The sequence below is a fragment of the Ilyonectria robusta genome (assembly GCF_021365365.1).
Source record: "Ilyonectria robusta strain PMI_751 chromosome Unknown BGZ61scaffold_17, whole genome shotgun sequence".
Classification (NCBI taxonomy): domain Eukaryota; kingdom Fungi; phylum Ascomycota; class Sordariomycetes; order Hypocreales; family Nectriaceae; genus Ilyonectria; species Ilyonectria robusta.
In genome coordinates, this window is record NW_025764451.1 from 939,795 (window position 1) to 952,078 (window position 12,284).

Below are 12,284 nucleotides of genomic sequence, written 5' to 3' on the forward strand. Positions count from 1 at the left end.
AAGAAGTACGCTATAGCAATAAATCCCGCAAGCTGGTTCAAGTTTTCGATCCGAAATATCCTCTGAGTACCATCTTGTCATAACCCAACGCATCAGCACCCTAGCCTATATCAACATGTTCCTCATTCAATCGGCCTGCAGCTTTCTGGTTCTGGCTTCAATAGCTAGTTGTACCTCCGTCTGTCACTACAAACCCTCAATCAATGCCACAGCCTGGAATTACCCCGACTCTGCCGGCAACCCAACAGCGGGGAAATATCCTTACTACCTCAACGCTCTCTCAAATGTGCCCGTGGCCAACATCTGCAACTCTGGCAACGGCACCGAAGAACTAGCCTGCGCTCGAAAATACATCGACGCCATCGACGAACAGCTGGCATTCCTGTACTCCCGCCGTCTCGGATACGCAGCTGTGGCAGGATACTCCAAGTTCAGAGCTGGCAATAGTCTCAACGACCCCAGCAGAAACAAGGTCGTGGCGGACGGCATGGCGCAGCGAGTTCTGAAGTATGGGGGAAGTCAGGACGCGGGGAGAGTCATGGGAGGAGAAGGCTGTCAGATTTATGCCAGCTTGGAGTTTGAGAAGAGCAGCATTCAGCAAGCTTGCGATCCGAACTTCAACGAAGATATTGAGAGACTGTGTAACTGAGTGGACAAGGAGTTCTTTGTGGACGAATATCTAGGTCTAACGAATAAGAGAAATGCAACCTCTTGGAGACGATTATTGTGCCATCTCAAGCGTCTTGCGGTTCATTCCACATATAAAGTCAAACAGCGCGGCACCTCGATTGGACGAGCCATAGCTGCTAGGTCTCGGGATAAGCAGATCTACAGCCACGACACCGGCTGGTTTCAGCCCGATCGATGGCTCAGCTCCGGCTCAGCCAAACGTATGAACATGTTTCACGCCAACAAGATGCTGCTCAATCACGACAAAGTCCAGTGCCTGGCAAAGACGATTATTAAGATGAAACCTGGCAAGACTCTGTTCGAGGTTTACGGAGAGCTTCCACGTCCATTTTCGCTTCAATATTATGTCCGAGATCAGCTACTATAGTAAGTCCAACCAGGCCCTCCGATGTAACTGAATCCTTGACCGTCGCTTCCGCCATAGTGTCCCTGCCTTGTACTCCAAGTGTGAGAACCACCGTTGGAACCGCCGCCTCCCCAACCTCCTCCAGCACCTGGGCGAGCCATTGCTTGTATTCTCAAGTTCCCTAGCGTAATTGGGCTCCCCTCCATTCCATAACTGCCATCGGCATTAAGCCACCACCTCCCCTGTCTCACCCATACTCCCATAGCCTGTAAACCCGCAACGTCTATGGCGTGTATCTCACGTCCATTGATGAAGACTCCTGTGCCCGTGTTTCCAGAGGCATGCGGGTGAAGCTCCCCATTACCGAGAGCCAGCCCGGCGACCATAACACCGGTACATGGACCGCCAGCTGAGCCGTAACCTCCACTGCGACGGTCATACCTATTTTGAACTCGGAGGTTACCAGTTGATTATAATTATCAGGGCCGTGGAGCTTACCAGTAGTTCCCGGGAATCACAGTTCCTAAAACTCCCCGGAGCGTGAGCAGATCTGCTTGCCCGAGCTCCACGCCATTGACTATGACACTGCTAGGGAACGAGGGTGCCGGTGGAGAGGCCATGGGCGCGGCGTTGGTGAAGCTCTGCGCAACCTGTCCAAGCGCAGAACGCCACGAGAAATGCCGGGGAGGCGTGGCTGTAGGTTCTTGGTAGGGGTTCCCCCGTTGATGGGGAGCATATGAGCTCGCTGTTGGAGGAACCGGAGGCTGCAGGAATTGAGGCGGTTGCGAGGCTTGGGGTTGTGAGAACTGAGGCTGTGAGAACTGAGGCTGCGAGAATTGTGGCGTGAACGTGTTCGGACGTGGAGGAAGAGGCGGCGCGCTCTCGTCAATCTCGGCGGTTTCGGGGCTCGTTGGAGATCTTGGCCCAAACTGTGAGCGGTATGGATATGACATGGCGGCAGGTCTAGTCGTAATTATTTGACCTCTTGCAGCTACAATTCTCTTGGCATGGACGAAACCTGGAGGACAGAGGGGTTTGTTTATATTGTCATGTGGTCCAGTCCAGCTCGAAAACGCCATGCCGCTCTTATTTGCCCACTTGACTGGAGAAGTCCTACGCCACTCGAACAAGTCCTACGCCACTTGCGAGTATTATTGGCACACGTTCACCCTGACATCATTTCCGGCAAGTCTCGCGTCCCCTGGGCTGTGTTAAGATCACACGATACGAGCTAGTCTCAGCAAGGCTCAATCTAGTCACGTAACACGTCACACTGACGCCAAGGTCCTAGCTTCGAAAGACGATGTGTATTGATACTACTGAAAACCAAGCATAGATAGTGTGGTTATCCCGATGCATGCAAACTGGTGTGAGACAGGAAGGTCAGCGGTTGGTAAACGTTTCTTGTCCGCCAGAAACTGCATGCGCAGCAGGCCGAACGTATATTCGAGTGTAGGCGGACTCGCAATCGACGGCAGCCCCCAGAAAATCCGACATCTTGCCCTTAGTAGAGTGTAACAGGTAGCGCCTTAACCGCGGTGTTACAGCTTGGCTTATTGAGCAGCGGAGATGTATTACGACCTGAAGGACCATCCATCTCGGTCAGGCTGCGCTGCTCACTGTGGCGGGCTGGGCTTGTGCCATAGCTCTCAAGCCCGGTGGCCCATAATCCAGCTCGACATCATGATTATAATATCTTCCAATTATTATTTGTCTGTGGGCTTTATCCGGTAAGGCATTTGTCATCTATCTGCCGGATCCTCCCAATCCCTGCATCTTCCCTCCTTTTCAGATTGCAAACATAAGGCTGGATAGTATGGCAACGCCGACGAATACTATGGTGACACTAGCGAATGTTTGCCAACTAGCTACGGGGGCCATGCCGAGGCAATTGCAATGAAATTAAGCGCCAGATATCAAAAAGCATTTGGCATGGGGGCAATATCACGACCTAGACAGGCATCCCTGTCTCGAATCTGCCCCAGAGGATACTGGTAAGTCTTAGACGAAAATACCATGGTGTCTTCATTTTCCATCATCCTCTGGAGCGTCTGCCTCTCACTGTGACGAGTCACTTGCTTAGGATCCACCTCGCCACTCCTCATTTTTGGGAAACCGATGCCCAGCCATATTGAAACATCCTCGATTGTTTCAATCACCAGCAGCGGCCGGAACATCAAGGGATTCTCAGTCAAACGCCTCATGCATATCTGCTATTTGCAACTATTCAACACTTGGACATGTAAAAACTAATATACCTAAACACAAGGCGCCTGTTTCTATACGAACATGATAGAGCAGGATAAAAGAAAAAGTATACAAGTAAAATCACAAGGCTGAGACACGGACAACAATCTTCCCTACTGTGCGTCCCGACCTAATCATCGCATATGCCTTCGGCACATCCTCCCACTTGAATATCTGGACAACAGGTTTCACCTTGCCTTCCTCCAGCCATTGCCCAATCCGTGATAGGTCTTCCATCTTGGTCTTGACCCCAACAATAATAAACTGCCTCGATCCACCCCCCAACCATGCTGGCTGTAGCTTCCGTCGAATGGCCAGAAGATTGAAATTGACCTGTACGAATTTCCCGTCGGGTTTGAGGAAGTGGTGGCTGGTCTCGTATAAATCCGGGATTCCAACGTTATCGATTGCAACATCGAAAACCTGCCCCAACTTCTCCAGTTCCGAGATGACGTTGACTTCCTTGTAGTCCAGTACGCTGTCCGCACCCAGCTGACGACACAGACCCGTATTTGCCGTAGAGCAGGTCGTGGTTACATGGGCGCCCATGGCCTTCGCTAGTTGTATACCGAAGGTGCCCGTTCCTCCGCTACCTCCATTAATGAAAACTCTAGATCCCTCCTTTGTTTTTCCCAGTAGTAGGGACTGATAAGCAGTCAAGCCGGCCACACCCACCGCCGCGGCGTGGTTCGGATCGACGCCATCTGGCAGTATGGTGCACTGGGAGGTAGGGGCGACAATGAGTTCGCTGAGGGTGCCGTACTTTAATAATGGCGAGACCGCTCCGAAAACAAGTTGTCCTTCGCGCATGTCCTGGTCGGAATCATGGGTGGCCACAACGCGTCCGCAGAAGTCGAGCCCTGGTGTCGCGGGATTTTGGAGCACGAGCATTCTTATTAGGCCGACCTCCGGGAGCTTGTAGTCGACGGGATTCAGGGCGGCCGAGATGACTTGCACGAGGATTTGGCCCTTCGAGAGCGATGCTTTGGATGGCGCCGGTGCAGATACGTTTATGTGGAGAGAATTTTCGAGGCCGTCACGAATATTCGTATACTGCCATGCCTTGGTTGTTGCCATTGCTAGGATATTGGATGAGATGCGGCTCATTGACCGGCCAAGACGGTTTTTATTATGAATAGCAAATAAAATTGGCTAGAAATTACTGTAACAATCTCAACAGGATGTGGGCGCCGGCCTTAGGGGGTTATATAAACAAACTACTGGCATCTTTTGGCATCGCCTCTGTGACTTCAGGTCCCTGGCTGCGGAGTTTGTTAGAAACAAGCTGCGGGGTTTGGTAGAAACGAGCAGCGGAGTCCGCCAGCACTGCGCCACGCTGATCGAACCGGTGCAACATTACCCCGGCGAACTTGTATGCCATTCGCAAATTACTTATAACGAGGGCCGTGCCATGCGTTAGTGGAGCAGATAAGCATCCCTTTCCTTTAACAAAGACTTACTCTGGCCTTCGGGAAATTCCAGACAATTCGGTCCTTCGTAGGCGTCAAGGATATCTGCCAGAGAGCAGTACTTCGTGTCAAGATAGTACATATAGTCACATGGCGGCGCAATCCAAAGGGTGTTATATAGTTCACCCCTGGTTCTAGTTCGTCCCCCTGCTCGTATTCCTTGCCAACGCGTCACCGCGTTATGTCACGGTACACCACTAACTATTACGCCACAGGGAAAAAGATTGGGCCCTGATTGCAATTGTAGCAATCAATAAGGTGCACTAGTCGCCTTATAACGTGAGAGGATGAGTTTCCTATCGTTGGAAATCCCAAACCTGTTAACAATTAAAAAATATATTAGTTTTTAATAATTTAAAATAGTGGTATTCTTTTTATTTCTCTGTTTCATGTACTAGATGAAATATGATAAATAATAAAAGTAAAAGAAATAAAAAGTAAAGTAATTAATTAACACTAAAAAGTATTACTTGAGATTATATTCTAATTTCCTACAATAATAATCCTTTCAATATTTCCTATAAGAGGCTTAAGAAGGTAAGATAAATAGACTTACAGTTATATAATAGGGCCTAGGAAGTTAAGTATATAACTTATAAATAATAAGCCCGAGGAGCAAGCTTTTACATCTGAAACAAAAGTAAAAGAAAGTGCAACATACACAGGCACACTTGTCTTATAATGGCTAAGAAAAGAAGTCAAAGGATGTGAAGGGACTCAGGGCGGGAACCTGGCGCACTCCCGACGACGATTCGCGATTTGGGCTCTTTCTTCCCAGCGATTTACTCCGATCGCCAAATTGAGACATCACTATAATAGATCGGAGCATGGTTAGTCTAGTACATGTGAAAACGTAGCGATGCAGGAACATAGTCCAATGTAGTAGGGTGTGAGGATTGGAGTATGTCACATACATTACCGATAGATTGCAACCAGTCATGGGTGTGCTCAAACACGACAGCGGCTCTATAGTGTAGATTGACATCATGACCAAGGTTGGCGGGAATGAAGTACGAAAACTTCGAAGCCCGAGGGAAAAGCTCTGTGGACCTGGCAGGAAGTGTTGTTGGGCCTTGTCCACACGCGCCGCGTTCTGTGGAGTTATCGAAGCAGAAAACAGTGTCCTGTTCGCCGGTGACAACAAGCACTGGTCGGGTGAAGTTGCTAGCCACAACGGGGCTCGTTGTCAACATCTCACCAACAGTGAACGTCGTCATTTGAGCCCAATCAACATCCAGGACACTCGTGTCATAAGTCCCTGCCAGTCCGTATAGCGCCTGGGCCCTGCCCGTCTTGGATGAGGTTACCAGATAGCCGTTGGCTAAACCAGAAAGTGCGGCGTGTTGGCGTGACTTTTTCGGTAGAGAGAGAGCCGCAAACCGAGCTGCTGGAATTGGTTGCATTAGAGCGGCTGACCCAAATCCGATTTCCCTCCCATAGCCAGTCAGAACCAGCGAGTCTAGAGTCTTTGGGAACGAGGCCGCCACATGATTTCCGATAATAGAACCCAGAGAATGGCCCACGTAGTGGACTTTGCGGAAACGGCGACCGCCGATTTTGCCAGTCCTCAATTTTGTGGCAATTTTGTCCAAGATGGCAGCTTGGAGAGGAACTTGAACGACATTCACAGGATCAGGGTGCGACGAGCTCCCCATCCCCAGTCTGTCGATGGACAAAGTGGCGTAGCCACGGCGGGAAGCGTAGGAAGCCCAGGAGTATAGCACGCTGTCTTGGCCCAAAGTGTCTAGTGCGGACCAGTACGTCCTGTCGTAGGATAGACCAGAGACGAGCATCTGAACTTCTTCGTGCTGGGGAAAGATGCGGACCTCTGGCTCGCAAAACCTGACTGTGAGATTGTAGTCCCCTGAAACGTCGACAGAAGTGAGTTTTTGGGTAGAAAGCGAGGCGAGGCGATCAAGCACCGAGGTGGCATCAGTCAAATCCGGAAAAGGCGGAACTTTGATGTTGGAAGCCTTGGCGGATATTTCGATGGAGAAGTCGGAGCATTTTGGGCCTGTGGCGATTGCAGAGCCAAACGGTACTAAAAGCAATACAGCCGTGAAGCTTCTCAAGAATGGCTGCATGTTGTAAACAAACTCGGGTGTAGCAGATGAAAGATGGAGTGGGATTGTTTTATTCCGGTACGTACAAGGACAAAGAGGCGTGACAAGACTCCTAAATAATATTCTGCTACCCTCGATACGAAGGGGCCTGCTTTGGTCATTGCTTCTCGGCAGCTTAAATTCAACGCCCCTAAAAACCCATCTAACTATTTTGCTAGTTGGAAAATAAACTTTGACAATTTCAGCAAGGGTTGCATATGCGGAATTGTGAACGTTTCTCCCAGCCGAATGGTAACCTCATCGGAATTATGAGCTTTCCCAAGTAAAGAGAAATCTACATAGTAATACCAGGCCAAAAGTTTTCACACCCCTGTCAGGTACTCTTTTGACCTAAGTGGCGAAGTTAATACGAAAGCCAAAGCGAAGCGCGCGCGATATGAAGGTAGTAGGGGAATACTCCCTCATATCGCGCGCGCTTCGCTTGAGCTTTCGTATTTGTATATGAATATTCGCAAGGGGGGTTGTAGGGAGAAGATGAACTGTTTTGGACCACTACCATCGAAAGAGCCTTAAGTGCTGTGTCCCCCGTCACGGCACGACCGGAAGCTACTAACTCTTTGTCGCCTTACAACGACTATTAAAGCGGTATTAATAAGCGGCCGGACATGGAGAAAACGCTTGACCGAGCGCTAACCCCTGGTATTCGTGGCCAAACTGCGACCCCGGCTTCCCCACGAGCAAACAATCCCTGCCCGTGTACAGTTGTAAAGCTCTATCCTTACTCAGGCTAGCGTTCCGGTTGCGTCACTATGATGGCGTGAAATTGCGAGCCAGGAGCTATGAAAGTGATATCAGCAACGGCGGTCAAAACCACTGCTAGAATGGAAGAACCGCCGACACGGGGCACCGAGAACAGTATCAACTCCGCAAAGTCAGGCGATCCGATATTATACTGCTCAAAGTACGCTATCCGAACTTCTACTAGGGGGGTCTCGTTATTTCACTACAGCTCAACCCCCCGTTCGTCCCTCACGGGGGGTTGAGCTGTAGTGAAATAACGAGACCCCCCTAGTACTACAAGCGTGGTTGCTCGCTCACTCGGCGAGACCTTGTCGCATCGGCTAAGTTAAGCCCTTCTTGATCTGGTTAGTATTCCGGACTGTGCACCGTCTCCACTGATCTATTGCGCAATTCTATTTTTGCTACTCCGTACTGTCATTGTTATCGTTGTGGCTGGCCATTACTACGCTTAAATGTCCATCTGGAACCGCACTTGATGTCAGACGGAGATATGGACCACAATAACGCTACCGGCAAGAGGAGTGATCATAACTGTCGCAATCCCGCTACGGCAAAAGGGAATGATCACTCCTCTTGCCGGCAGCGTTATTGTAGTCCATATCTCCGTCTGACACTTGAAATTTCAACAAGTCCCATGCGACACAACATGAGGTACCTAATAATTGACGAGTCTAGCACCTATTTGGAGGCATCTAGATGTTTGATATCACCTTAGCAGCTAGGTCGGTTAGCTATTGTCAAATTGACGGCGGAGGCTGTAGCAGGCAGTATATTCGGTACTGGTACCTAGTATCTAAACTAACGTGAGAGGTCACCACAATACATTTTGAACAGAATCAATTCAATTTGACAAATACGCAAGTACTTCAGCTAAACAGAGGAAAACAGTCCAACGAAATCAAAACCTCTCTTGCTACTAGTAGAAACACACCCGCAAACTCCCCCACCAAGAACCATCATTGACCTGCTCCCCGAGCTCGCACATAATCCTCAAAACTCGTTGCTTTGCGTCCAGTGTACTGCTCGACATTTGCTACGCATTGACTGAAGAAGGGCTCCGGATAGTAGATGGAGCGGTCGGCGTTCTTCTTCAGGTCATCGGCAAGAAAGTCGGCGAGGAATGCAGGGACACCCCGCTTCTTGAGAGACTCGCCGTACTCGTCGGCGGAATACTCAGTAACCTTAATCTCCCTGCCCAGGACCCTCCCCATGATCTCATACATCTCCGGGTGCGACAGGAACTTGGGTCCAGTCAGATACACAACGTTCTTCTGTACCGAGCGAACTGGGTTGACTAGAATAGCACCTGCGACCTCGCCAATGTCGATAGGGGAGATACAGTCGCCACCGCCAACGTTTGGGACATGGGCTTCCCAGGGTGTCTGGGATTGGTCGAGATTCAGCTTGAAGGCGTTGCTAGCAAACATGGCAGGCCGCAAGGCCGTGAACGGCAGTCCGATATCCTCCAATGAGTTTTCGGCTTGGGCATGTGGGTAGGAGATGAAATGCTCGGGTTTGATTTCCCGCGTATTCTCGCCTGGTAGAATGCTGTACACAGAAAGGAACACGACATACTCGATGCCAGCATCCTTGATGGCTTCGAATGTGCCCCTCATGAAATCCTGGGTTTGAACGTTGTAAACAGATGCCGCTTTGGCCCCTGATTTCGCAACTGCCTCCTTGACAGACGCGGCGTCCGAGAGATCAGCTCGGATACGGCTGAAGGAGTCACGGTGCTGCTGCTCCGCTCTGGTGATGGCGGGAATCTCCTTGCTGGGATCTCTGAGGGCGAGCCAGACCTTAGCCCCTCGCTTGGCCGCTCTAATGGCCGCCGCCGAACCGACATCGCCAGAGGCTCCAAAGATGATTACTGTTGCCATGCTGTGTTGAATTTTGTCGGAAATTTGCTTTCCCGTCTTCTCAAGCATGACATCTGTGGTTATATTAGGCTGCTCTACACAATCCGCGTAGATGCATTACTCAGCTCGACACGGTGCGGCTCAACCCCATTGCCGTCAGTGGAGAAGACATGCATCGTGAAAAGGCATTTGTCCGAGGTCTATGTGCAGTCTCGGCAAGATATCACGGACACCCTTGAAACAGGGAAATAAGTGGGATTACAAGCCCATGCAATGAACTGGTGACGGATCAGCGCATCAAACTCCGCAACCGCGAGGGTCGCGGGCGGAACCCCCGAGAAAGCGGACAGCTCTCTAACGTAACGGGCCCAGCGGCTTACTACCTTCGTTCGAGTCAACTGGAACTTGCCCATCCGGCGAACTCTTGCCCTTTTGAGGTTATCCACCTTCGGCACTTCCGGCGAGTTTTTGCCTTTTTGAGAATGCCTGAATTTCCCCAGTCAAGCTCGAAGTACAGAGTATGTGATATCTCTGAAAAGTGATCCAGTCCGACCAGGACAAACTTGGTTAAGACCTCAGTAGTACAGTGTCATGCGATAATTAGCTGTTAGGCTTATAAATCAAGAAAAGCATCGCCAACATGCAGCTTTCGAAACCATCCGGGTTCACATACCGGCATTGGCACCGAACACCCAGTCACTGACCCGCAAACCGAGTCTGAATGTGTCGAACGGCCCGACTGTTGAGCTTCAGAGCCTGGAACATTCTCAGACATGTGCAGGCAGGGATGATTTGTCAAGCGGCATAAGCTGTGGCGCTTTCGGCGTTAAACAACTAAGTCGCGCCGTGATGATTTGGACTTGGATCCATCAGAGGAAGCAATCAAGGGGTTGGGATACAAAGAAAGCTGAGCATACGTCGAGGCAGGCCAAGAAATCGTGTTCACAATCGAATCCAATCAGTTCAACTCTCTTCAGGCCATCATTCACTCTACTAAAATGTCACGAAAGCTCTTGGTTGTCTTTGGTGCCACTGGCTCCTAGGGCGGCTCGGTCGCCAACATTGTCCTTGACACCCCCGATCTCTCCAGACAATATGCTGTTCGAGCAATTACTCGCTCCGCTTTGAGCCACAAAGCCCAAGCCCTTTTGCAGAGAGGTGCTGAAGTCGTGGAGGCCGACTTAGATAACCCTTCCTCGCTAAAGGCCGCTCTCGCCGGTGCACATACTGTCTTCGCCATGACAAACACTCAACAGGGTGGCAACACGGTTGAGATCGAGACCCGGCAGGCGGGTGCGCTATGTGAAGAATTGGTCAATGCTGGAGCGAAATATGTCATCTGGAGCTCTCTCCCGTTTGTCCGCGAGTTTTCGAACGGCAAGCTCAAGGTCAACCACTTCGACGTGAAGGCGGAAATCGAGCAGCGCATCCGCGCCCTGCCGATCAAATCGTCCTTCTTTGTTCCAGCATTTTTCATGCAAAACTTCTCCAACGTCATGGCACCAACTCCGGCAAACGACGGGACGTATGTGTTCGCAAACTCCTGCACTGAGAGGACTCTGATGCCACTCATTGACCCTACTGATACTGGAAAATGGGTCGCGGCTATCCTCGCAGAGCCGGACAAGTACGAAGGGAAATCCATTGCTGCCGCCCAAGGCCTTTACACCTGGAGCGAGATTGCCGAGGCAGTTTCTGCCGCTTCCGGAAAAGTTGTCAAGTTTCAGGCGGTGCCGGAGGAGACATTCAGGGGTTGGCTGCCGGAAGGACTGAGAGACGATTTGCTTGATATGTATTCACTGTTCAGGGACTATGGATACTACGGGCCGACGATGAAGGAGGACATTGAGTGGGGAGTGAAGCAGGCAAAGGGCAATCTTACGTCGTTGGAGGAGTTTTTGAGGCGGGAACACTTTCAACTGAAATAGCAGGACAATAGCAGAGTAGATCTACGCATACACCTATGGTTTTTATATGTTTTTGATCTTTACTTGTGGCGACGGATCCTTAAACACACGAGTAGACTTTCCAGCTATCCAGCTAATATGTAGACTACGGTAGAGCCTGCTAGGAAGACGTGAGGGAGCTGAAATCAGAGTCGCAAGACGGCTAAAGCATCATCACAATGCTACGGGCCGACATTCCGCAACCATGAATGATTGACCTTCAACCGTTTCCAAATACGGCGGAGTTCAGTGCGGTATCTGGTTTTTCTGACTCCGCCCTTGTTCTCAAGCTCGCCGAGCTCGACCGATTTATCCACTCTGTGAAGCCCACCAAGGCAGCCAAGCTTACGCACATCTGGCCACTGATCTACATGCAGGATAGATACCTTGCCGGCCACTAAGTAAGTTACGTTCTCCGGAAAGGTTTCCTATTGTAGATTAGCGTTGGAGTCCCAATGACAACACAGCGGCCAAGACAACCCAGCAAGGTTGATTGCATACGGGAGAGAAATGCACAAATCATACGACATCGAACATTGATAACAAATTTGGCAAGACGCCCAGGTGCGTACCACTAAAGCGTGCAACTAACGCGTGGACTTGGTATGTTCGTGCCTGCATGACAAATGAGGATTGCTTCACATGAATCCGCGCCTGGCAGGGTTAGAACCGAGCGGTGCACACAACTCGAAATGGCCCACTCTTACTGATAAAGGCAATACAATGCGAGTCAGGGATTGCGGTCCATGGGTCTTATCAGGCGGAAAGGTTATCGGGAGAAATCGGTTTATATATATTAACTCAATATACCGTCCCGAAAGATGTGATATCTTGTCTTCCTCGCCGCCAGACAAACGTGGCAT

General features: G+C 50.3%; 6 protein-coding genes across 6 annotated transcripts; 2 read left to right on the top strand and 4 right to left on the bottom strand.

The window, feature by feature from the left end:
* Positions 1-70: 70 nt before the first annotated feature.
* BGZ61DRAFT_456722 (uncharacterized protein) lies at positions 71-718 on the top strand. The gene has a single exon (XM_046246556.1). It carries the CDS (start codon positions 116-118, stop codon positions 647-649), a length of 534 nt encoding a protein of 177 aa, XP_046101285.1. The 5' UTR covers positions 71-115; the 3' UTR covers positions 650-718.
* A 326-nt stretch (positions 719-1,044) lies between these two features.
* On the bottom strand, positions 1,045-2,019 carry BGZ61DRAFT_551401 (uncharacterized protein; the record flags this gene model as incomplete). The annotated part of the gene is made up of 2 exons (XM_046255497.1): positions 1,535-2,019; positions 1,045-1,477 (listed from the first exon to the last, which is right to left on the bottom strand). Exons 1-2 carry the CDS (start codon positions 1,987-1,989, stop codon positions 1,045-1,047), a joined length of 888 nt encoding a protein of 295 aa, XP_046101286.1. The 5' UTR covers positions 1,990-2,019.
* A 1,345-nt stretch (positions 2,020-3,364) lies between these two features.
* Positions 3,365-4,360, bottom strand: BGZ61DRAFT_425678 (uncharacterized protein; the record flags this gene model as incomplete). The annotated part of the gene is made up of 1 exon (XM_046243656.1): positions 3,365-4,360. The coding sequence occupies one exon, from the start codon at positions 4,358-4,360 to the stop codon at positions 3,365-3,367; it is 996 nt and encodes a 331-aa protein (XP_046101287.1).
* Positions 4,361-5,681: 1,321 nt separating this feature from the next.
* BGZ61DRAFT_321063 (Alpha/Beta hydrolase protein) lies at positions 5,682-6,680 on the bottom strand (the record flags this gene model as incomplete). Its single annotated transcript, XM_046238936.1, has 1 exon — positions 5,682-6,680. A coding segment is annotated over one exon (999 nt), but the record flags the coding sequence as incomplete, so codon positions are not given.
* A 1,892-nt stretch (positions 6,681-8,572) lies between these two features.
* BGZ61DRAFT_359149 (uncharacterized protein) lies at positions 8,573-9,496 on the bottom strand (the record flags this gene model as incomplete). Its single annotated transcript, XM_046241043.1, has 1 exon — positions 8,573-9,496. The coding sequence occupies one exon, from the start codon at positions 9,494-9,496 to the stop codon at positions 8,573-8,575; it is 924 nt and encodes a 307-aa protein (XP_046101289.1).
* An 828-nt stretch (positions 9,497-10,324) lies between these two features.
* BGZ61DRAFT_496372 (uncharacterized protein) lies at positions 10,325-11,403 on the top strand (the record flags this gene model as incomplete). Its single annotated transcript, XM_046251008.1, has 2 exons — positions 10,325-10,413; positions 10,566-11,403. The coding sequence occupies 2 exons, from the start codon at positions 10,325-10,327 to the stop codon at positions 11,401-11,403; spliced, it is 927 nt and encodes a 308-aa protein (XP_046101290.1).
* Between the last annotated feature and the right edge of the window lie 881 nt (positions 11,404-12,284).

Excerpts from the sequence above, each read along its gene's own strand:
- BGZ61DRAFT_456722 (XM_046246556.1), top strand. The coding sequence starts at position 116 with ATGTTCCTCATTCAATCGGCCTGCAGCTTTCTGGTTCTGGCTTCAATA.